Consider the following 27,123-nt stretch of genomic DNA (forward strand, 5'->3'; position numbering starts at 1 on the left):
CTGAACTGACAAAAGCCCTGAAAACAATTCATAAAGGTAAAGCGGCGGATATTTTTGGTATTAACATAGAGCACGTTGTATTTGGCCCGGACAGTTTAAGAACTACTATTCTTGAAATCATCAACATTATCTTCAATAACCGAGAAATTCCTACCTGTTTGAAAAGAGGCATCCTAACCCCGGTCTTTAAAAAGAAAGGCGTCCCATCCGAAGTAGGGAATTACAGAGGAATAACAGTACTACCTACTCTGTGCAAAATTATTGAGACAAATTTAAGAAATAGAATTCAAGACTGTATTTTAAAAGTGCAAAACGCTTCACAACAAGGCTTCACGTCAGGGTCCTCCTCGTTAAATGCTGCTTTTATTCTGGAAGAGTACTATCGCGAGTGTACAGACCTAAAAACCTCTGCTCATGTGGTGTTCCTAGACGCCAAGTCAGCGTTCGACGTGGTCGACCACTCCCAACTTCTACGCAGACTTTACCATGCAGGTATAAACGACGGTCATTGGCTCCTCTTGAAATCCTTGCATGAAAACTTATCCAGTGTTGTTAAGTATAGGTCCCAAATAAGTGGTTCCTTCGATATATCACAAGGAGTACGTCAGGGAGGGATCCTCTCCACGGACCTAATACCTCGGCGTGCGCATACGATGTATGTTTAATGGGTAGAGACCACACAGTTAATGATAAATATGTCCCTATCATTTGCAAACGAAGAACGTTACCTTCTTCAACCCACAAAGACTGTGGCCTTAAATATCAAACCTTCCAAAAAAACACCAATCCCTAAAAGTGAATGCTTCAAACTGGGTGAAATTAACCTTAATCATGTGGATTCCTCCGTCCATTTAGGTATAACAAGAACGACGTCTGTCTGTGAAACAGCTGAAGTGAACGTAGAAGGGAACATCTCAAAGGCAAGACGTGCTCTGTACAGTCTCCTTGGGCTCGGGCTGCACGGTCACAATGGTCTGGACCACAAACCAATGCTGGATCATTATAAGTCATTTGTTCTTCCTGTGCTCACCTACGGTATAGAAATATTCACACCAAAGAGTACTCTCATCAAACAACTGGACCTATTCCAAAGGTAAACTATTAAACAGATACTTTCTCTACCAAATAACGCTGCAGATCCCTGTGTGCTTATCCTTACAGGACTTTAACAATTGAAGCAATATGTCATCTGAAAATCTTAAACTTTTTCAACAATATATGTGGCCAAAATGAGTCTAGTATTGAACGCCAAATCGAAGTACGGCAACTTTATGTGAAATCAGGAAAATCCTCATCATGGATAAACTGTGTGCTCCCTCTCCTTGTAAAAGACGACCTAGGAGATGTTGATGATTATCTGCAAAACCCTCTTAATAAATCCCAGTGGAGATTAAAGGTACATAAAAAGGTAGTGAATTATTGGAAAGAATATATCTATAGGATCGCCCGCACATATTCCTCTTTGAAATACATGAACATTTAATATTCATCTGGCAAATTTCATTCTTTGATACAAGTTGGATGCTCCTCAGCACTAGAGGTAACTCGACTCCCTACAAGATTCAGGCTACTTACCGGCACTTACGTACTCCAAGTAAATAGATGCCGCTTAAACCAGTATGCCATAAGCGCAGTGTGCCCGAACTGTAAAGTGGAAGATGAAACAGTCGAACACTTCCTGTTACACTGCTCTGCACTGGAACAGGTAAGAGCCCCAGTAATGTGCGAAATTTGAAATATACTGGAATCTATGGATCTCACCAAACAAGTTACCTCCCCTGCTCTACCAGCTCAAACCCTCATAGACTGGTCAATCATAGTCCCAAACCTTCCTTCATATAGAGACAAAACGTGCATGTTAGAATTTCATATACGAAGGCTATTCTTCCACTTACATACTACAAGATATAGACTTTTTAAAGAACTGTCTGGAAACTGAGGACTTCTTGGTTGCATGGCATGCGCTCTAGATACTTGTTCAGTGTTTGTAATGACTGATGTGTGTATAGACGAACCCTGTGACGTACGTGTGAAAAAAAAACATGTGGTCCAGATATGTCCCCAATGTCTGTAATAACCCGTGTGTGTATATGTGTACTTTACGATATACCTGTGAAAACTGTGCAATGACTGTGATGTGTATATATATGTACCTTGTGATATACTTGTGAAAACCATGTATATAGGAACTAGTGTGGTGAAGGTGTGATATTTATACATCGGACTTGTACTCCCAGCAACCACTGGGGTTCACCATCTTTGGCGGTGAAGACTACACAGATACAGATACAGAATGGCGAACAAAAGCGACGAACCCACTATTCATGATGTTATGGCGCTATTGACAACCGTCAGTGGTCGCTTGCAGTGTTTGGAGGTGAAAATGAACATTATTGAGTCGATTGAAAAACGAATGGAGAACTTCGAAAAGGACATTAAAAGGCTGTGGGTGGTGCATGAAGACAGGTCCAAGAAGGTGGAAGAGCGGGTATCACGAGTGGAAGACAAGGTGGAAGGGGCAGACATCCATGCGGCGGAGCTAGCGGAGAGGGTACAGGAACTGGAGAAGGAGCGTGATATACTGCGGGATAACGTCAGCTACCTTCAATCACAATCTATGCGCAATAACTTGGTGTTTACGTCCGTTCCGGAGTCCAATGGAAACGGTAACGAGACGCCGGAAACAACAGAGTGAAGCAGCGCCAACATTTGGTGAGTGCATTTAAACTTACAGAAGAAGTAGCAACCTCTATCAAGTTTGAAAGAGTGCATCAATCCCCAGGAATGCCGATACATGGTAAAGTAAGAAACATTGTCGCCAAATTTACTTTTTTTAAAGACCGGGAAATGGTGCGGAAAAGGTGGAAGGAGCTTGACGGTACAGCGTACCGCGTCTTTGAACAATTTCCCCCTGAAGTAATGTCGAAACGGCGTCAGTTGGTGGTGAAAATGAAGGAGGCGAGGCGGCTAGGTAAACGGGCGTACCTAGCGTACGATACGCTTTACGTAGACGGCACTCCTGTGCGCACGTAGGATCACGGCGGTGGTGAAGTATCAATCCTGTCGTGAAACGTCGACGGTCTCACGGATGGTAAAACAGTATCTTCCAATTTTGTAAATACTTTTAGTTCTTATGATGTATGTTTTTTGTTTGAATCCTGGACGAGTAGTTCTAGTAATATCGATTTGAGTGGATATTTGTCTTTTAACTTTTTTAGAAAATTTCAACTTCGAAAAGCTCGAAGAAATAATGGTGGTATTGTTGTCTATATTAAAGAAGAATTAGCTGGTGGCATTAAAATTGTAAAAAATCATTATGATACAATAATTTGGTTAAAATTTGATTGCACATTTTTTAATATCCCAGATGATTTGTATATCTGTGCTACTTATATATGGGGACATGATTCCCCAGTTTATAATACATTTAATGTAGATCTCTTTGAAATTTTAGAAAACGATATAACTTATTATTCTGAATTTGGTAAAATATTTGTTACTGGCGACCTAAATAGCAGAGTTGGTAATAAGTTTGATTATACTATACAAGATAGAATTAATACTGAATATGATGACGCTGATTACTGTCCAGATAACACCTCTTTGAGGGCCTCAGTAGATTGTACATTTAATAGCCACCGTGTAAAATTATTAGACCTTTGCAAATCCACATGTTTACGCATCGTTAATGGTAGAATTGGAAATAGATGTAAACATACTTTTTATTCTAATAATGGTTCGTCTGTAATTGAGTATTTGCTAGCAAATGAATACAGCTTTTCAAGTATATCTGATTTTATTGTGCATGATTTTAACGGTTTTAGCAACCACGCCCTGTTACATTTTTCAATATTATGTAATAATGTCCCGTCCGATTACCAGTCATTTACCGATGTCCAGTATAAATGGGACGATGCATTACGTGGGCAATTTCGCTCACAAATTATTTCGATGTTACCTGTATTTAATACCATTGTACAAAATGTAGATTATTCATGTAGAACGTCAATTAATAACGTATTGAATAGATTTACTGAAACCATTCGCAGTATTGCTGATCCGTTATTTTCCTAAACATGCTTTTATAAAACAAACCCTGGTTTCAATGTAGATAGTTGTACAAAGAATGCAGAATGGTTTGACAACGAGTGCACTACTGCACGAAATTTATATCACGAAGCTCTACGCACTTATAACTCTTGTAAAACAGATCTAAATAGAGAACGCCTATGTACAAGTAAAAGGCATTATAAGGATTTAATTCGTTAGAAGAAAGCCTGTTGTTATAGGAAAAAAATGTTGGAGATTGAAAATTCAAGAAAACACAAGCCAAGGGAATTCTGGCGATTTTTCAAATCGGAAACTAACGTAATTAAAAATAAAATATCTTTAGAAGAATTTACAATGTTTTTTGAAAATCTTAGTAACAATATTTCTGATTTTTGCAATACTGAAGCAAAAGATTTCTGTTCAAATAATGATTTTGACTTAGAAAATTCCGCATTTCCAGACCTTGACCTGTTTAACGGTATTTTTGTATCGGGATTTTTCCCTGATAAGTGGACAGAAGGGTTAATAATCAATTTGCATAAAAAAGGTCCTGTTAATGATGTAAATAATTATAGAGGGATTATATTAGTTAGTTGCTTTTCTAAATTATTTACCACAATTTTAAACAAGCGCATTGAAACATTTTGCAATGAAAACACTGTTATTTCGGATGCGCAGTTCGGATTTAGGAAAGGTTATTCAACTGTTGATGCTATTTATATATTGATGTCGATTGTACAAAATTATTTAAATGAAAATAAACGTTTTTATGTTATATACGTCGATATGTTAAAATGTTTTGATAGTATATACCGCAATGGATTATCTTTGAAAATGTTGTAATCTGGTATAAAAGGTAAGTTGCTTAAAACAGTGAAGGATATGTATGCAAATGTGAAGTCACGGGTTAAATCATGTTCATCTTATTCAGATTATTTTAGTTATGCGGTTGGACTGATGTCCCCGATTTTGTTTTCTTTATTCGTTGAGGATCTTGAACTTTACCTTCAAGACAACATTAACTCTTGTTTGAATATAGATTATATTATGTTAATTTTATTACTATTTGCTGATGACATGGCTATTTTAGGCAAGTCACCTGCCGAAGTTCAAACACACTTAGACAACTTATATTTATATTGCAATTCTTGGGGGCTAAATGTTAACACTGCGAAAACGAAGATTATGGTATTTCGGAAGAGGGGAGGATTAAAACAAAACGAAAAATGGACATACAATGGTAATGATATTGAAGTGGTTGATAACTTTAACTATTTAGGAACGGTTTTGAATTATACGGGATATTTTAAATTAAACCAGGAACAGTTGGTCGGTAAGGTCCTTAAAGGGATCTTTTCACGGTTTGGTAAATTGACAAAATTGAAAAAAGTTGTTTCAGATTCGCAAATTTTCGTTTTAGTTATGATATTTGTGAGGAAACAGTATTACTGAACATTTACCATAGTCCAATATAGCCATTATATGTATCTTTTGACGATTTGAAAACCTAAAAATTATAAAGCGTTGCAACGCGAAACGATTGAATAATTTGGAGAGTTCTGTTGCCGTTTAAATTTACGAAACTACGAAGATTGCTTATATAAGGTATAAAATACTAAAAATGTGTATACCCGGCGGAATAGTCGAGAGGGCTAATGCGATTTTACTTTAGACTAATTCCAGGACTCCGGGGGTCACTGGTTCGAGCCCTGGTACCGGCTACTTTTTTTCCTTTTTTTAAATTTTATTCTTGATTTTTTACTGGAGCTTTTAAGATCCAATGTTTACATTTATCAATATAAAGCATTTAATGAAAAACTTCAAAATATGCCAAAATCTGTCAAAAGGCCCCTTTAAGGCAATGAATACATTGTTCTTTAAATGCAATGATTTTGACATAAAGCCAAAAATATTATGTCAGTTGTTCGACTCTTTTGTTGACTCCATATTGAGTTATGCTTCAGAAGTATGGGGATTTACAAAGTCTGATGATATCGAACGCATACATTTAAGATTTTGTAAACGATTGTTTCAGGTCAAAATAAATACATGTAATGTAGCTGTTTACGGAGAATTAGGTAGATATCCATTGTATGTATACAGGTTCGTTAAAATTATAAAATACTGGTTTAAAATTATTAACAATGAAAATATCATAATGAAAGTTGTTTACAATCAAGCTTTAAACGATTGCAATAGAGGTTATACAAATTGGGTCTCAAATGTTAAGAACATGTTAAATAACTTTGGATTTGGTTATGTATTTGAAAATCCAAACAATGTACACGTTAATAGTTTTATTAGCGAGTTCAAATGTAGACTTGTAGATAACTTTAAACAGGAGTGGTTTGGCAAAATGAATAACAGTCCTGTATTAGATATGTATAAAGTTTTTAAAACCTCTTTGATACATGAAGAATATTTAGATTTACTTCCTAGACGTCTGCGCTTATTTTTCGGCGTTAGCTGTATACGCCAGCTTTTCACCTTACCTGACCTTTGTAACTGTCCAATAAAATTCAAATAAAATTTCTCGCGGCTAGTTCAGAATGAATACACTTCAGTTATCCCATAGGCTGATATGAGCATACCATCAGAACATTGGAAACATGTCCGCGTCGTTGTAACACTGTTTTACTGCGTGTTCAGCATGACACAATTTTATCTCTTATGAAAAGGCTTAATAGATAGAACAAGTTTACACTCAATCTCGACATCAATACAGTGTGTGCGTCCACCTTTTATTTTCAGAGGCAACAGCGTTTTTACTTAAAGGCTATGTTCTCATTTTAGTACTGACTTTCATAATCCTATCAACATGTTAACATGTAAAAGTATAAAAAGCAGTGGAAGCGTGGCCTCACTATAATTGCATTGCATTTCAACCCGCGAGTTATCAGGGTTTATTTACAGGTCATCGCTGCGTCCGAAGACGCTTATGTGCTGAAATGAGTTCGTGGCCAGTTTGTTAAATAATATAGACCCTATCCGTGAACTAGGTTAACTGATATTTTCTTTAGACCACAAAAGATGTTAAATGAAGATATTCAGCGATATAATTATGGTATGTTAATAATAGAGTCTTTATGTGTTTTCAACAATACCATGATAAATATTATTTTTAATTAATTTAACAAGAATTATTCCACCATATTGCCTAATGTATTAAGCATGAGCGCGATGATTCTCGATACTGTTAATAATCGAATCAAAAAGCAATGCCCGACAAACCACTAAAACAGGTTTGTTCGAAGAACGCGCGTATAAATATTTAAAATATGTACGGATACTTCGCGTGTGGCCGGTTGACTCATATGTTTAAATTTCACTTCCATTCTTCATTTGGTTTTCTGTTTTGTATCTATAGGTTTATGACCAGCAATATGTAATTATGTAAAATAAGCCGCGAAAACTCCGCGTAACATCCCGTATTGCGTGTGATCCAGCTAAGAACTGCACAGAAAAAGACGTTCGCTATTCTTGGTCTCATTTTTTGAACTCTTTACCTTTCACAAACTCAAACGACAATCAACGCCGTATATCTTTTTTTAAAGATATTTCTTGTTTGTAAGATAACGAGTGTCTGCACACTCCAAACTGGCAGATACGCTCAGAATAACACACCACGGAATGAACGTTATTGTTTATGTTGTAATGAATTGGATTTAGAAGATGAATACCATTTTATATGTATATGCCGATGTTACACTGATTTAAGGAAAAAATATATAAGCCGTAAATTTTTTATAAACCCATCTGTATATAAATACCACAAGTTTTTAGTTTCATGTGACAAATCAGTTATTTCAAATGTATGTAAGTATATGAAAGAAGCTCTTGCTATAAGAAATACAATTCTAAATAATGTTGTTTAAAAATTCATTACCGCTTTGATGGGATTTACGTATTGTTGCAATTGATTGTTTTTATTTATTTTTGTATTCTTAAATGACCATTTATGTATGTTATGTTTAAACATTTCGATTATTACCGCTTTGATGGAATTTACGTATTCTTGCAATTGATTTGTGTTTATTTTTTAACACCGCATTGACGGAGTTTACGTTTTCTTGTAATTGATTGTGTTTATTTGCATTTGTATTCTTAAATGACCATTAACCTTTTGTTATGTTTAAAAAAAAATAATGACCGCTTTGAATGAATTAACGTGTTCTTGCAATTGATTGTGTTTGTTTATATTTGTTTTCTTAAATGACCATTTATGTTATGTAATGTAATGTTGTTTTACCTATTTACGTGACAGAAAATAACGTGTATATTTGTGTATGAAGACGATGTACTTATGTATAAGTCTTAATAAACTGTCTGTCTGGCTGTCTGTCTGTCTGTCTGTCTGTCTGTCTGTCTGTCTGTCTGTCTGTCTGTCTGTCTGTCTGTCTGTCTGCCTGTCTTAATGCAGTCTGCACAGGCTTATCAGGGAAGACAACTCCTGCCTAAACTGGATCTGTCTGTCTGTCTGTCTGTCTGTCTTAATGCAGTCTGCACAGGCTTATCAGGGAAGACAACTCCTGCCTAAAATGGATTACACATTTTTGGTTGGAAGAGACTATCTTTGAACGAAAATAACGTCAAAGTGAAAACTGTCGTCCCCTATTAGCCTATTTGGACTTCATTGGCTAATTTAGGACGACATATTACGCACATGCATCAAGTCCATTTTTATCAGAACATGGCTTTTATTGACCTAGTAATATTCAGTCTGTTTGAGTTGAATACCATTGTATATTTTAAATATTTTCCCAAAGGGAAGGGAACACACATGGGTAAGCACAGTTATTTCATATTTCCATTTCTATTGTTTAAGTATTGAAAATTAAGCCTATGCGAGGGCATAAAAATGGTCATAATTCAGGGAACTCATTGAGGGGATTCTTATGAGCTTTTATTGCAGTAGATGGTCTATTTACCATCGTAGACAGAATGTCTGGTAGCAATGAAGATATTATATGCAGGTAGTCTCATTTCAATAATTGGAAGTCAAAGTGTAACTTTGAAAAATTACTCAACATGTTAATTCATAGTAATATGTTACACACAGAAAGCCTTTACAACTAATTTGAGAGAAAAATAATTTGCGTATACACTTCTTTGTGGCAAGCATCATTAACTTAATTGAATCAGACAGTTTCATAACAATGATGCAAATTCTGTTATTTTATTCATTAAATACGACTTGAAGATATACTCAGCCACCCCACCCCACCTATAACAAACAACAAAATAACAAAGAAATTATGACAGCTATATTTGTATTTTTTGTAAATATTAAAAAATATTTCACGGAAAACTTCTACATGTCAATTACTACAAAACTTATAAAAAGGAACATCCAGAGAGTCTAACTTGTTTTCGGCACCGAAAATAGGTACGTACTGTTATTCACATGCCACATTGTGTGTGTTCACGTGCGTGAATTTAGTAGTTTATGAGGTCCTTCTGCATCTGAGGCTGCATTATTGCAGGTCACAGCATGCCCTAGCTCCTCCCTAAGTTACTTATTTGAGACACACAGAGCTGAAATAATTTTTGATAATTTAACATTTAAATGTCAAGATAGTAAATTTGATTTGCTTTCTTCAATGATAGAAAATAGCATAATTCTTTTTGAAGCGTTGGACTCGTGACTAAGAATTTCTTTGATAAATCTGTAACATACAACCAACAAAAAATAAAACTCAAATGTAACTAGCGTTCTTATTGGGTCATACTTGTTCACATAAAGTTTGAAATCTGAAATCATTTGTGGTAGTGAGTAGGCCTGTAGATTTATGAAACAAAAAAAGGGTTTCTTTGTTTCAGGTCTTTTAGCGAAACAGTTATATCAGTGATGCAACAGTGAATAATGGTATGACAAAAAATAACTTTGAGAAAGTGTATAAGAGTAGTCTTACAAAGTGTTAGATACTTGTGTCTAAAGAATGAAGAATATTCCATATTTGGACAAATGCGACATTATCAGAACTGAATGTCATATGTTTACGTTTTTTATTTGTTTTAGTTTTCAAGCTTTCAAATAATAATGTATCTATATATATTATATTGTATGGATAAATTGCAATACATATTTTTTTTCTTTTACTTGGACATAGGTGTGAAGTCAAATATTGTAATTTCTTGACAAATTATTCCTTAATTTCAAATGATACCCAATGATTCTTTCATTTTAAATAATACCCAATGATTCCTTTATTTACAATGATACAATTCAACAAACAGGGAACGAAATTAACTGTTACCATTTTAATTGCCTTCAATTAAGGCAATAAGACAGCCTCATAATAATCACTGAATAATATAAATCTAGTTTTATTTCGAGTGAAAATGACTATATGCAACCATCATTATACCATTATGCCTCTAGCGGCATTATTTGAACAAAACTTTGTAGAAGACCTCTAGATAATGCTAAGTACTGAATAGGGAAGCAATTGGCTTTGCGGTTTCAGACAGCTAGATTATCAACGTTTTTTTTCCCTATAAATCAGTGGGCAATGTCAATTTTTAATTAATGCCCCATTAATTAAACAACTCTGTAGAAAACCTCTAGATGATAACATACACCAAATATGAAAGAAAGGTCTTCACTATAGAAGTACGTATAATTGTAAACCAGGTGACAACCGGTACAGGGCCCGTTTTGACCCTAGGGGCATAATTTTACCTCAGATAATGCTACTTATAAAATATGGAAGCCTTGGGATTTTCAGTGTCAAACAAAGATTTTTAAATATATATCACATATAAGTCTATCTAACATTGATGATCCCTGGGACAGAGGCAGTTTGGGCTCCAGGGGCATAATTTGAACAAGCCATGTAGAGGATACCCAAGTAATACCATATGACAAATATAATGGCTAAAGACCAAGCAGTTTCACATGTTTTTTTTTTTAAATGTTCCTTATTCAAGTCCAAAACAGCAACCCCCCCCCTCCCCCAGAATCTCCACTGTTGACTCCAGAGAGCATAGTTTTAACAAATGTTGTAGAAAAACTGAATATGAAAGCATTGAGCTTTGCAGTTTCTGAGTTTTCTTTAAGGTATACTTACTTTAGTCTATATGAAATTGGTGACCCCGAGGATGAGCCAAGTTTTGACCGTAGTAGAATGATTTGAACAAATTGTGAAAGACAAGAATGTAATACTACATACTAACTTTTAAACCTCTAGACCATGCCGTTTCTGAGAAGGGTTGCAATTGCCATTTCCCTGACCTTATAAGTTAATGGACCGGAACCATTACAACAATTTAAATAGAAGACCATTCAACGATTATTCATGTGAAGTTTTGTCAAATGCTGCCAATCTGTTAAGTATTTTAAAGAACAAGAGGGCCAAGATGGCCCTAGTTCGCTCACCTGAGAGGAGTCGGTTCATTCAATCTTTACCAAACGTCAAACTTGACATAGATATTGTCCAGACAAACATCCTGATCAAGTTTCATCATTATTGAACCAAAACTCTGGCATATGGAGTGTTTTTGTTTTTGTAAGATTTGACCTGGTGACCTTTATTTTGAGTTGGCCCCCCTTACCAAACATCAAACTTTGCTTACAATAATAAATATTATGACCAAGATTCATAAAATCTGAAACAAAATTGTGACCTCTTTAGAGTGTTTACAAGGATATAATATAATGAAAATTTGGACAATCTACGGTCAATAATTATGGCATTAATTATGTGATAAATATAAAACCAATCTTTGAACCAGGTTTCATGATGGTTTCATGATGATTGGGCAAACACTGTGATTTCTAGAGTGTTCACAAGCTTTTTATACTATATAAATATAAGAAAACTGCCCCCGGCAGCCATGTTATTCAACTGACCGCAACCATTTTCGAACTCAACTCTCATATCAAGGAAACAAATGTTCTGACCAAATTTAATGAAAATTGGGCCAAAAATGTGACTTCTGGAGTGTCCACATGTTTTCCCTATATACATATAGAGAAAAATGCCCCGCCCACTGGCGGCCATGTTTTTTCACCGATCTGGACCATTTTCAAACTCGTCCGAGATACCAATAAAATCAATGTTTTGACCAACTTTCATGATGATTGGTCAACATTGTGACTTCTAGAGTGTAAACAAGGTTTTTCTATAGCCAAATAAGGAATACTGCCCCACCCCGGCAGCCATGTTTTTCAACTGACCGGAACCATTTTCGAACTCAACTCTCATGTCAAGGAAACAAATGTTCTGACCAAATTTAATGAAAATTGGGCCAAAAGTGTGACTTTTAGAGTGTTCACATGTTTTCACTATTGTATACATATAGAGAAAAATGCCCCGCCCACTGGCGGCCATGTTTTTTCACCGATCTGGACCATTTTCGAACTCGTCCGAGATATCAATAAAACCAATGTTTTGACCAATTTTCATGATGATTGGGCAAAAATTGTCACTTCTAGAGTGCTTACAAGGTTTCTCTATAACCAAATAAGGAAAACTGCTCCGCCCACGGGCGGCGATGTTTTTCAACGGGCCGGAACCACTTTTGAACTCGACCAACATATCATTAAGGCAAACATTTTGACAACGTTACATGAAGATTGGGCATGAAATGTGACTTCTTCAGTGTTTACAAGATTGTTTTTTTTACCTAGTGACCTAGTTTTTGACCCGGCACAATCCTTTTTTTTTTACCTAGTGACCTAGTTTTTGACCCAGCATGGCCCAGTTTCGAACATGATCGAGATATCATTGGGACAAATCTTCTGATAAAGTTTCATGAAGATCGGACATGAAATGTGGACTCTAGAGTGTGTACAAACCAAATGTGGACGACGGACGGGCGAAAGATGGACAATAGCCGGTCACAAAAGCTCACCTGGGCAATCAGGTGAGCTAAAAAGTTGACATAAAAACCGATTTTGACTTTTAAAAAAGAATGTCCTTGAGCCTCGAGACCTTAAACTGAAGGGATTTAAATTGAAGCAGAATCTTGCGTTTTGATGCAAGCAAATTGCAATTTTCTCATTTTTGACTCCAGCAAAACAATAGCCTTGCATCATTTTGTCACATTTGTTTTCCATAATCCAACTTTTTAAAGGACAAGAAATGATATTTTATGCTACAAATAATGCTTTTCACCATCATACTTATAAATTAGATTTTACAAAATGGTAAACACTCATAAAGGAACAAATATTAAGATACTCGAGTATTTGACCCCAAGCATGTTCATTTTGACCCCTAATATTTTGAAGCCTTGGGCCATGTTGACTCCTGGTTTTCAAAATCTACGGAAATCCCTTAACTGACTCAATAATGGCTAAGGATCGTTTAAGCATGGCGAAAATATGTACCAAATTAAAATACATACTCTTTCAATAAAAAAGTTCCAAACATGTGACCTTTGAAATCTCTGTGTGACCTTGTCTTAGAGCAAAAGAGCTTGTTCGAATGCGACACGATTTGCCACTATTGATTTCATAATAATGGGCCAGGCATAAAAAGGTCATCAACTGATTAACCCATCAATTCTATTCTATGTCTCCCAACCACTTTGTGGGCAAAATACAGTTGTTCAAGCTCGATCATCTTGTATAAAAGAATTTCAAAATAACTGCACAGATGCAATTCCCCTGCAATTCATTAACAATGCATCATTAGCAACCAATTATTCAATGTAAACTTTCGTTTGTTGCAGATAGTGCGTCCAATAAAAGAATCATAGATGGAGGTAGATCAGGTCTATACAAGCATCAAAATGTAGCAGTATCAAAAGTTAAGAGTACTTTGTTTTATGAAATGGATGAAAGCAATAGGGTTTGATACGGTTGGGTCAATAATGAACATAGATTATGCTCACTGATACGGTCATAAATTACAAACACAAATAATTGTTTCATTTCTTGTATTTGTCCCTTAATCTTATGACACTTAATCATACATAAAAAAAAAAATGATGGTTTCAATAAACCCCAATGCCCCCAGTTGAAGCCTGGCCATTATTGATTTGTCCGTCCATTTTGATAAAGATCAAAAGTAGGTCAATTTAAATGCCAATTACTGTCGGTTGATGTGGGTGTGTTTAGATTGTTTGCAGGTAACATCCATAGGACTATCAAAGCTTTGTAGCATGCGATATCGATGTAAGACAATAGCATCATTTGGGTAAAGCAAGAAATTTAGACCTGAATTAGTCCAAAAGTAGGTCAATGTCACGGTCAAAAATGAGTTCAGATGTGGGTGTGTTGTAAAAGTTCAAAGACAACAATTAAAGTACTAGATCTATGTAAAAGACGTGTGTGTGTCATTTTTGGTTATTGTTGCGTTGATAGACAGCATAAATCAATGGACTAGCCAATCTGTAGATACTGGGGGCATAATAACCAATGATTCAAATTTTGAAAACGCATGCATGAGAAATAAACTTTTAAACCTTGGAATTTCTTAAATATTTTTCACACAGGTTACAATCTATCCAACTGAGATAGTTCATATTTATAACCACAACTCTTGCAAATAAAATAGTAAATAAACTTGGCTAAAAAATGGTTAAAACAACATTTTATTAGATCATGATTTTCCAATCATTTTAAAACAACCCTTAAATAAAATCTGACAGCATTTGTTAAACACGTGCTAACAGTATGGTGTTCCTGTATTGTAAATAATAACGCTAGTCTCCAACATACTTACCAGACTTTTAACATACTTCCATGCAGACAAGCAATACACACATTTCACTTAAGAGGATAACATACAACACATGCAGTTATAACAGTGAAATAATTCATTCATAAATGATCAACACATCTGTACTTTGAGAATACCCAATCCATTTGTCAACTGTCTCATTGAGAGATAATACAATACAAACATCAATCATTTATGTCACAATGAAGACCAAACATGTAAGATTTTAGGTTACACCCTTAAAAATGGATATGTTGCATCAATGTTATATACTTTTGACAGAGATTTCTGGACAGAATAAGTCCTAGAAAAATAAATACAAGATCTGGTAATACAAATAACAGAACATTTAAGCATGTTTCATCAAAACACAAAAACATGTATTACACGAAAAGATATTGGCAGCACAAAATTCTAATACTCTTAATAATTCACTCATTCTTTGTCAATTTTACATTATACAATACATGGAAATGACTCAAACTTTATAATCTGAGCCTCGTTCTGGGATAACTGTGCTAAATGCATGTGTGTTAAGTGTCATCTAAGATTAGCCTGTGCAGTTCGCTTTCTGCTTTTATTGAATTTTTTTTTTTTAAGTTAGGCTCTTCTAAACGAAAATCAAGTCTAAGCAGAAAATGTTGTCCTGGAATAGCCTGTGCAGAGTGCACAAGCTAATCTGGGGCAATTCTTCATGCTAATGCAATAAGCCCTGTTTTCCCAAGGGTCGTATTCCAGAAGCATAAAGATAAAAAAAATTCTTATCCTTAAATTGGGAAATTTTCTTAAGTGTTTCATTTCATATATATCAATAGATTGGCATTAAGATATATACATTTACATAACATCAATAAGCCAATGTCATTTTAGGAATACCAATAAAACATGTGTTTCCTTATTAAGTAAAGAAATACAAAACATTATAATTTTGAACTTAAGTTAAAGTATTTAAGTAATGACTTAATATGTTTCTGGAATACCACCCCAGATCATGGTTCACATTATGACAGATTAGAATGGATACATAACAATATTTACAAGGCATCTAAAATGTCAACAATTAAAATGCATAAAAATAATATGATACAATTGAATAATGAATTTATTGTTCATGATATACAATATGATGAATGAATTGTTCATGATTTTTAATGATGAATGAATGAAACGTATGATTAATGATTTTGAAGAAGTGTTTTACCTTAAAAATATTGAACAATAGCATGAATATTAATTCCCTGGTACAGTAATTATCAACTACACAGATATCAGTACTTTATTGAAGAGCCAACAAGTTTAGATACAGCAATAGCATACTCAATAAAACAGAAGATCATGTAATACTGGACTTATAAATGGACAAGAGATCATTGAGTCGAGACTTAAAAAGTCTACAGTAGACAAAGCTACATCAAAAATGGTTCATTTTCTATGTTAAATAACTATTTTAAAGCTTATGCAAGCTCTGCGAGATACAAGCATGTTTGAAGGATAGTTAATGCATTCCATCAATGAATAATTAAACAAAACATGCAATACAATAACACATACATTTAAATTTATTAAATATAAATTATTTTTGTGAAATTGCAATACAAAATACATTTACTTAGTACCTAAATATGGCAATAAGTGTACAGGTAACTACGCTCAACATTTACAGTACATGATTACAGGAAATGTTGCACCAACATTTTATTTTCTGCATTAACAGACCAATTTGTTTACGAAAGATATATATTAAGTGAAGCATTTTATTTTTAAATACATAAACATGCTTTATTTTCAAAAGGTATAAGTTATATTATTTATAAGCAAGCATATGCATCACTACAAATATATGCTATGTAATACAAAAAATAAATTAATATTTTAATACCACAGATGTTTGAAAGATCTAAGGCAATGTCAACGATTGTATTTTTGAAAAGAAAACATCACAAAGCTCTCATGAAAAGGCTAATCAGAAAAGTATACATGGGTTAACATCTTGAGATAATTTGATTACTTCAGTTTTCAAACCACAGTAACAACTAATGCTGGCTCGAAAAACACACAAGAAAAACAGATAGAAAATGATAGTTTAATGACCTTCATTAAAGACATGCTAACATTAGTTTCAATGACATCCCAATGAGAGTACAGTGCAATGATCAAATGGTCCTAGTCTTATGATACACAGTCCCTAGTTAAAACCAGCGTTAAAATCTGAAGTCTGCAGTTGCCATGTCTATTGCCCATCTGAACTTCTCTCTCTGAGTTTTGTTGTACACCTTTTCTATGGGCACCTCCCACTTCTTGCACCTGAAAAAGGCAAATCATGAAATATAAGTCCAGATAGTTGGAATTCACACTGCTAGCAATTTTTGGCAGTAGGAGATTAAAAAAAAATTGAGCCCAGCAGATATCAGTACGTTTGCACACCCTGTAGTCTTGTACTATAAAATGGCTGAGCTCAGATAAGCTTTCCTGAACAAAAATATAACAAGAAGGCCAAGATGGCCCTAGTTCGCTCACCTGAGAGGAGTTGGTTCATTCAATCTTTCCCAAATGTCAAACTTGACCTAGATATTGTTCAGACAAACATCCTGGTCAAGTTTCATCATTATTTCATCTGCGAGTCATGATCAATGTACCCATGAAGTTTCATGATCCTAGGCGTAAGCATTCTTGAGTTATCATCTGGAAACCATTTTTCTAAGTTGAGTCTGCGTGACCTCGACAGCCATTGTGTGAATACGTTTTTTGGCACTGTGACCTTGACCTTTGACCTAGTGACTTGCGAGTAATGATCAATATACCTATGAAGTTTCATGAACCTAGGCATAAGCGTTCTTGAGTTATCATCCAGAAACCATTTTACTATTTCAGGTCACTGTGACCTTGACCTTTGACCTAGTGACCTGAAAATCAATAGGGGTCATATGCGAGTCATGATCATTGTACCTATGAAGTTTCATGATCCTAGGCATAAGTGTTCTTGAGTTATCATCCAGAAACCATTTTACTATTTCAGGTCACGGTGACCTTGACCTTTGACCTAGTGACATGAAAATCAATAGGGGTCATCTTCGAGTCATGATCAATGTACCTATGAAGTTTCATGATCCTAGGCATAAGTGTTTTTCAGTTATCATCTGGAAACCATTTTACTATTTCGGGTCACGGAGACCTTGACCTTTGACCTAGTGACCTGAAAATCAATAGGGGTCATCTGCGAGTCATGATCAATGTACCTATGAAGTTTCATGATCCTAGGCCTTAGCGTTCTTGAGTTATCATCCGGAAACCATTTTACTATTTCGGGTCATCGTGACCTTGTCCTTTGACCTAGTGACCTGAAAATCAATAGAGGTTATCTGCGAGTCATGTTCAATGTATCTATGAAGTTTCATGATCCTAGGCATAAGCGTTCTTGAGTTATCATCCGGAAACCATTTTACTGCTTTGAGTCACCGTGACCTTGACCTTTGACCTAGTGACCAGAAAATCAATAGGGGTCATCTGCGAGTCATGATCAATGTATCTATGAAGTTTCATGATCCTAGGCATAAGCGTTCTTGAGTTATCATCCGGAAACCATTTTACTATTTCGGGTCATCGTGACCTTGACCTTTGACCTAGTGACCTGAAAATCAATAGGGGTCATCTGCGAGTCATGATCAATGTACCTATGAAGTTTCATGATCCTTGGCATAAGCGCTCTTGAGTTATCATCCGGAAACCATCTGGTGGACGGACGGACCGACATGAGCAAAACAATATACCCACTCTTCTTTGAAAGGGGGGGGGGGGCATAATGAGAAAACTGCCCCCTCCCCCTGGCAGCCATGTTATTCAACTCTCGTATCAAGGGAACAAATGTTGAGAAAATTTCATGAAAATTGGGCCAAAAATGTGACTTCTACTGTGTTCACATGTTTTCACTACATACATATAGAGAAAAATGCCCCGCCCACTGGCGGCCATGTTTTTTCCACCGATCCCGACCATTTTCAAACTCGTCCGAGATATCAATAAAACCAATGTTCTGACCAATTTTCATGATGATTGGGCAAAAATTGTGACATCTAGATTGTTTATAAGGTTTCTCTATAGCCAAATAGGGAAAACTGCCGCTATATACATATAGAGAAAAATGCCCCGCCCAATGGCAGCCAGGTTTTTTCACCGATCTCGACCATTTTCGAACTCTTCCAAGGCATCAATTGAACCAATGTTTTGACCAACTTTCATGATGATTGGGCAAAAATTGTGACTTCTAGAGTGTTTACAAGGTTTCTCTATAGCCAAATAAGGAAAACTGCCCCGCCCACTGGCGGCCTTGTTTTTCAACGGATCGGAACCACTTTTGAACTCAACCAAGATATTATTAAGACAAACATTTTGACAAAGTTACATGAAGATTGGGCATGAAATGTTACTTCTACAGTGTTTACAAGGTTTTTCTTTTTTTGACCTAGTGACCTTGTTTTTGACCCGGCACAACCCAGTTTCGAACTCGGTCGAGATTTCATTGGGACAAAGCTTCTGACCAAGTTTCATGAAGATGGGACAAGAAATGTGGCTTATAGAGTGTTTACAAGCAAATGTTAACGGACGGACGGACATACAACGGACAAAGACCGGTCGAAAAAACCCACCTGAGCAATCAGGTGAGCTAAAAAGTATCAGAAGTTTGGCCCAGTTTTAAGTGTGTTTGATCTCCCCATGAAACTTTGAGCTCCCAAACAGTATCTGAATCTTTATCTGTCATTAACAGGAAGTGCAATATCCCAGATTTAATTCCTAACTGATGGGTGAAGGGAAAAAATTCAAACCACAAGAATGTACTATGCAAAAGAGATCCTTCGGTCAAGGTGGTTGTGCTATGGACCAAGGGCTATCTCCTTGCAAGGGGGTGGGGGAGTATGTGCGTAAAGTATATTGTGTTTAAACACGTTCACATACCATGCAACGGAGATCCTTGGGTCGAGGTAGTTGAGCTTGGAGGTGCCAAGGGCTATCTCCTTGTTCTCATCCTTGTCTGTTGCCTGTACCTCAAGCTTGGTCAACTGCTCCTCTAGACGCTCGTATGCTTTCTTCTTCTTCTCGTAGACCCTGCAGGAGGGGGGGGGGGGGGGAGAGAAAAAGTGTCAAAAAGCATGTATAAGCTTGGAGAGGTTTTTTATATTTATGCACATACATTTTTTATTTACAACAGTTACAGGGATTTCAATTTAACAAAAAGCTTGCTTTTTGATGCAAGCATTTTTTACTGTTCTCACTTTAGACACCTGCAAATTATCTGCCTTGCATTCGTTTACTGCAAATTTTACTACAATGCTAAATCAATAACATTAATTGATTTAAATGGCGTTGTATTTGACTAAAATGTATACTAAGAATCATTAACAGAATTAAGCTGGTATGCACGAACTACATAACTCTCATTGTTGTTTAACTCCCATTGTTTTTTTCCCCATTTTGGGAATGGGGCCATGTCCATTTGGATTGGGAAATACCGCGTACTTTTGCCTAAAATTTGGATATTAATGTTGTTTTTATATGCTTACAAATACTTACAGTATTGATAATAATAGTGATCTCAATATTATATCTCCTAAGGTTCAACTTTAAGAGCATTTCTGATCATAGTTGACATCTATCTCCTATGAAAAACTCATGTGGTGCAATCATTTCAGGTTTTTTAAAATCTGATTTTGAGGAAAAGGCCTGAGGGAAAACAAGATGTGTTTGTGAAACACAATGTCCCCCTATATGATGTTTGACCTTGAAGGATGACCTTGACCTTGTGAAGGATGACCTTGACCTTTCACCACTCAAAATGTGCAGCTCCATGAGATACACATGCATGCCAAATATCAAGTTGCTATCTTCAATATTGCAAAAGTATTCTAAAAATAAGCAATTTGGGCCACATATATTTGACCTCTGACCTTGAAGGATGACCTTGACCTTTCACCACTCAAAATGTGCAGCTTCATGAGATACACATGCATGCCAAATATGAAGTTGCTATCTTCAATTTAGCAAAAGTTATTGCAAAATGTTAAAGTTGGCGCAAACAGACCAACAGACCAACATACCAACAGGGCAAAAACAATATGTCCCCCACTACTATAGTGGGGGACATAAAAATCGTGCAAACACCGTATTTTGGGGGAAATGAGGAAAGTCTTAAATAATCAATCTAACATATTTTACTGTTCTTAAAACAATTAGGCAACAGATATTTAATTATGCAATATTTTATATTTTTCTATTTTCTACACATTATTAACTTACATAATAAAGGGTTGTTGTTTTTGGGGTTTTTTTTTGAGGGGGGGGGGGGGGATCAAGGGAAGCTGAGGGGATAAAAAAATCCGAGGGGAAAGGGCCGTTATTTTGGCGGGTCACAAAGAAGGAAAACAAACCCAAACCCTACATTATTGCATGCCTGTCCTGCCTAGATACAAACATGAATGAATGCATTTCTGTGAAAACTTACATTTTGTTTTTCTGTGTCTTCTCAGACTTGAAGGCTGCCTTGGCTTCCTTCAGTTGTTTCTTGGCCTCCTTAACCTGACCACGCTTGTCCTTGATCTGTTAACAAAAAACAGGGCTTAATGCAAAGGCTAAGTTAAAGCAGAAAGTGTCATCCCTGATAAGCCTGTGCAGTGTGTACAGGCTAACCTGGAATGACACTTTACCCACATGCATTTAGCCCAGATATCCCAGAACGAGGCTCAGATTGTCAAGTTTCAGTATTTATCTAAAAATTTTACATTATCTTTAAAATCATCCACAACACAGAATCAATAATGCTTTGATTTTCAATCATACTACAAATGTCAATGTACAGCGTTTCTAACAAGAAAAGTGTGAAAAGTGTATCTCTCTTCTCCATAAACTATTTCAAGCTTAATAAATATCCAATGTTAAAGTTTTATTTTAAAATTCCACGAATATCATTTTCCCTGTAATGCTTTCAAAATTATCATAAAACAAACAAATTTGTTGAATTGATATTCGCCGCCAAATAAATTTTGTTTATGGATGGGAGTAGAACTAAAAAAAAAGGTATAAGTGAAGGGTTGTGCCTTTTGTCAATTATTTTTTTAACTTATTTGAGAACAACTATGGCAAGTTTCATGGCATAGTAGAGTAATGACTAAATAATGAACAGTGTTCTGCCAAGGCCGCGATTCCGTGATATTGTCGCGCAGTAATTGCATTTGTCGCGTAAAAATAATAACTGGTGCGAATTTTGTCGCGGCCGATTTGACTTGAGTACGAATCTGAAAGCAATTCTTACACATTAACAATTTCTTAGAATAGCGGATTTCCTGCTATGGCAGGTGCTCGTTGCTCAGCGACCGCTTTGTTAGTCCAGTATTGATTGGATGATACGATTCTCACTCATTTGGCGGCGAATAAAAACGCATGTTTCATAACGGCATACCTCCTAAGGAAGAGTTCCCAAATATCGTTGCCAAAAAAAAAGCCTCGAACAATTTTAAGTTTTTTTAGTAAATCGTCGAGTAGTAGAAAGAAACTACTACAGATCAGGAGCAAGTATGTCCCCCCTCTGGCAAGGAATAGACTCTCGTCTGTGAAATTGGATGATATTTTGAGCATAAAGATTAAGGCAAACCATTGAAAGAGTTTGACTTTGTTGAAATGCTCCATGAATGGAGGGTGAGGAAAGAAATATTTTTGCGTAGGAAGTATGTGTGTGTGTCAGTTATAACAGTTATGACATTTAAAAGTTATGACATTTAATAGTTACCATAGTTGATAGTTAAAAATAGAAAAAAATAAAAAACTTATTTAAATTACAAACAGTAACTAATGAAACTGCCAGTGCTTTATGAAAGGGACAGAAAAGCTCATAGATGAAGAATAGAAGGTATACTAGTTGTTTAAAACACTTATGATTTTTGTGTCTCACTGATTTTAAGAATGTCTCATATTTTTTAGGGCTAATGGGACAAATGTCCCCTTCTAGATTCTTTCTGAGCAGAACACTGAATGAATAATTCATCAATTTGTGACCTTTGACCTCAATGTGTGACCGTGACCTTAGCCCAAAGGATTATGGGTATTGAATGGGAAGCACCCTCAGATGATTGAGAACAACTATGGCAAGTTTCATGGCTCTGGCTCATGTGTTAATGGAGATAAACCTCTTAGCTTATATCAAAAAGCATTTTTTCGAGATACAAAGGGCCATAACTGCATTATTAACAGATGGTGTTCAATGCATATATATATAGTCAAACTAAGTTTCAATGAAATCCGCCAAAGTGCTCCCAAGATATGGCTCCAGACATAAAAGTGCCGGACGGACGGACAGAAAGACGGATAATGCCAAAACAATATCCCTCGGCCTATGGCGGGGGATAATAATCATAAGAAATGTGTTGTTTAAATAAAATGAATTGAACCCTCAACAGTGTTGATCAAGTCCCAATCAGACAAAAAACGTTATGCTTTCTACTCACCTTGGACATCATGTTTTCCATCTGTTTGCTGAAGTTCTTGGGTGCCGCACGTTGATGGTTACACAGGATAGCCACAGCACGGTTGGCCCGGTTGTAGGACAGCATCTTGGCAGGCACAGCATCATCATCTGGAAACAGGAACACACAACATACTCAGTCTTCTAGCAAATTGAGCTGCATCCACACTATCTGGTCTGAATCTATCAGCCACGCTGTCTGTTTATTAGACACCGAAACCTTGCATGACTTGACACGGAAGGTCCTGAACAGACTGTGCAAATGCACAGGCTGGTCTAAATCTTTGCTGGCTGCATATGACCAAAGACTCATTTTTGCATTCAGCTGCTTTATGAATAATATCAGGAGGCTTTCTTCAAATTACTTAAAAATAGTGTATTTACTTAAATTTGTGTTAATTAAAGAGTTGTATTATAAAATACAAGAGATATTTACATATTCATAAAATTAAAACAAACACTTGTGTTAAGTTATTGAAATCCCAAATAAACAATAGAGATTTTTGTATAGTTTATTTCTTGTGTAGCAATTATTCAAAATATTCAAACAAAGATATTCTCACTTCATTTTCTATTTCATTGACTACATGTTCTTCAAAGGTATCACTAGCATAAAACATTGTACTTTTGCTACGGCACTCGTACATAATAATATCAATCAAAAGATCAATTGAGCACCGTTCTCACACAACTGTGCTAAATGCAAGTGCAAAGTGCCATCTCAGATTTGCCTGTGCACTTACGCAGCATATTTAGGGAGGACATTTTCTGCTTTTAAATAATTTTTTGTTTAAAGAATGTCTATTCTAAATGAAACTCCAGTCTAGGAAGAACATGTTGTCTCTGATAAGCCTGTGGCTAATCTTGGAACACACTTTAATGCACATGCATTTAGCCCAGTTCTCCCAGTGCTCAAACCACAGCCCAATACACAGGGCCACATTGCCCCTGGCCGTACCATTGGTCATAAGGTCAAGCTGTTCCTGAAGGGTACGGGAGGCGTTGTACGTACGGAACACCTTGGCAGTCAGTCCCTCCATCAGATCTTGCAGGTGCTTGTTCAGAATGGTCGTCTTGAAAACACACACACAAACACTGACATGTGACCAAACTGAATGGACTCTCTGGCATAAATTACTATGGGTCAAAATCACAAATGACATAATGATGTCATGCAAAATAGTGATTGTAACATATGACTAGCTAGATGTCTGCTTTGAGTCGAAAAATGGGAAAATGAGGCTTAATGATTTTGATAAAAGTGTTGTCCCAAATAAGGCTGTGCACTTTGTGCATTTATGGAATTTTGTATTCAAACAAAGTCTTATAAATACAAAATTATCCAGGCTAGGTGGAAAGTGCCGTCCCTAATTAGCCTGTGCTGACTGCAGCCGCTCATCTGGGGCAACAATTAACACAGGTGCAAAAAGCCTGGTTCTCTTACAGCGTGGCTCAATTGCACATTATACAGTATATTTATATACATTTGTATCTATTTATAAATACTTCACTTGCGTACATTGAGCCTATCAAAGAGGTCGTCGCCAGGTGCCTTGTTCTCCATGAACATCTGCAGGTTCTTGAAGACCCGCTTCTCTACTGGCACTGCATTCTGGTAACGAATGGAATCCTTACCTGCAACACACACAACAGGTTAGTCTCAATACAGGGCCAAACACAGGCCTTCCAGTAAATAAATCCACCAATTTCAATCATGATTAAATTAGTTTGAAATAATATACAATCATCAAACATTTTTCACAAATAAACTCTTCAATTCTAAAAAAAGCATCTTGATAAAAATTTACCAACAAACAATACATTCTTCATTTACGATGAAGTGAAATAAATTCTTTAAGAATAGCTGAGGAGTTTAACCTTTTTGTTGTATCTATCACTGTGTTAAATCAGACAACTTGTCTGACAACACAGCTGAAGGTCTCCAAAACATACATAAAGATCAACTACACAACTGTGTCGTATTGTGAATAAACTTGCAATGATCAATCTATATTATCTAAAAGTGATAACCACATAATACACATCAGCTTAGTTAAAAAAAAAAAAATCAAATAATTAAATATTTTCAACTTGCAAATAAGAAGTGCTTATCTCATGTTTCTGTAATCTTTTAAAGGAAAGCAGTCTACAAAAGACCGGCTTGTCCTGAAGCATTTAAGTCACAAGCCATTAAGTGCAATGAACACAGACGACACATTGTAGCTCTCATGTCTGTTCTTACCTAGGAAGTCAAACTCTACCACGTTAGACTTGCCGTCCTTCTCATTGTGCAGGCTGACGTGCTCCACGCGCAGGCTACAGCAGCCCACTGTGTCCGCAGTCTCTCCCTCCTCTTTCTCATTACCTGCTCTCAGGGCAAGCTGCAAACAGCAGAACATCAGTCTTTTATGGCAAAACTGGACTTAGTGCATCTGCGTTAAGTGATATCCCAGATAAGCCTGTGCAGTCAACATACTCCAATCAGGGATGACACTTTTTCGCTTTTTATTTTGCTTTTTAAGGAAGTCTCTTCTTAGGAAAATAAAGTATAAGTGAAGAATGCAGAATGCACTGGCTAATTTGGTAGGAGACTTAATGCACATGCATTCATCTTTTACCACTCCCATATGCATTACGACATGCTGGTAGTCCCTTAGAAAATCAAATGTAATTAAAGACCTTTCTGAAGAGATTAAAGTCAGGCTTTTTCCGCTCCATTTTGGGAAAACGCCACACTGGAATTTTGGGAATTTCGCGTCGTGAAAACCCCCATTTTGGGAAAAAAAATAATCGCAAAATTGGCTCAATTGGGAAAAATTATCGCATGTAAATAGTGTTTCTTATATTTCAAAGAAGCCGTTAACTGGTAAATAACAACTATTAGGATAACTTATTATTAAAATTTTGCAAAATATTACAAACATGTGTGATAAGTGCAGGTTTTTTAATCTGAATTTAGGGAAAAGGCTTGGCCTTTTTTGAGGTGAAAAAAATCGCGCGAAGCGCCGGATTTTGAGGAACATAAGGAAAGTCTTAAATAATCATTAACATATTTTACAGTTTTAAAAACAAATTCAAGGCAACAGATAATTTACTTATGCAATGCTTTCTATTTTCTACATCAGATCAGGTCAACTTATATATTTTAAGGGTAAAAAAAAAAAAAAAATTTTTTTTTTTTTTTTTTTTTTTTGAATTGGGAATTTTTTTTTTCAATTGGGAAAAAAACAAACAGATTTGCATTGGGAATGGGGCCGAATTTCGGACCCGTGGCATAGGGCGGAAAAAGCCTGAAAGTGTTAAAATCTTTATTTACAACACTAAGACATGAATGACCAGCAAATAACATAAAGACCGCAAGGCTGTTCTAGTTTCATTCCTATTTCATAAAGCCATTTTCACATTGCTTCTCAGCAAATAACATAAAGACCGCAAGGCTGTTCTAGTTTCATTCCTATTTCATAAAGCCATTTTCACTTTGCTTCTCAGCAAATAACATAAAGACTGCAAGGCTGTTCTAGTTTCATTCCTATTTCATAAAGCCATTTTCACTTTGCTTCTCAGCAAATAACATAAAGACTGCAAGGCTGTTCTAGTTTCATTCCTTTTTCATAAAGCCATTTTCACTTTGCTTCTAATCGGAAAAGGATTTAGTCGCATAACTATCTGGTGACCTCAATACTATTACCTGACCAAATTCCAACTAACTTGCCAGACAACTAAAACATGTGTTTTTGTTCAGAATTTTATAAAGAGTGTGAAGGCCAGTATCTGTAATTTGTTTATGCAGTTATACTGGCTTGGTTGAATTGATACGATTTTCAAACAGACTGACCATGTCTTGTAAGTACATGTGAAGGCTGAAGTTTGAACTTTCTGGCCATGTTTTAAAGTTTT

General features: G+C 35.9%; 1 protein-coding gene across 37 annotated transcripts in view; it reads right to left on the reverse strand.

The window, feature by feature from the left end:
* Nucleotides 1–27,123, reverse strand: part of LOC127844416 (DNA topoisomerase I, mitochondrial-like) — a 115,132-nt gene that overhangs the window by 66,054 nt on the left and 21,955 nt on the right. For 3 of the 37 annotated variants that reach the window (XM_052374620.1, XM_052374617.1, XM_052374583.1), the window contains exons 12-18: nt 25,469–25,607; nt 24,746–24,861; nt 24,185–24,299; nt 23,210–23,337; nt 21,214–21,308; nt 19,671–19,820; nt 15,313–17,024 (exon numbers count right to left, since the gene is read on the reverse strand). The exons of 24 other annotated variants lie outside the window; for them this stretch is intronic. In XM_052374620.1, coding sequence (XP_052230580.1) covers nt 16,922–17,024; nt 19,671–19,820; nt 21,214–21,308; nt 23,210–23,337; nt 24,185–24,299; nt 24,746–24,861; nt 25,469–25,607 — 846 coding nt within the window. In that variant the 3' untranslated portion in view covers nt 15,313–16,921. Of the gene's footprint in view, nt 1–15,312; nt 17,025–19,670; nt 19,821–21,213; nt 21,309–23,209; nt 23,338–24,184; nt 24,300–24,745; nt 24,862–25,468; nt 25,608–27,123 lie in introns of those variants that run through there. 10 more of the 37 variants (XM_052374599.1, XM_052374600.1, XM_052374595.1 and 7 more) reach the window with 6 other exon arrangements.

Source organism: Dreissena polymorpha, chromosome 9 (genome assembly GCF_020536995.1).
Source record: "Dreissena polymorpha isolate Duluth1 chromosome 9, UMN_Dpol_1.0, whole genome shotgun sequence".
Lineage (NCBI taxonomy): Eukaryota > Metazoa > Mollusca > Bivalvia > Myida > Dreissenidae > Dreissena > Dreissena polymorpha.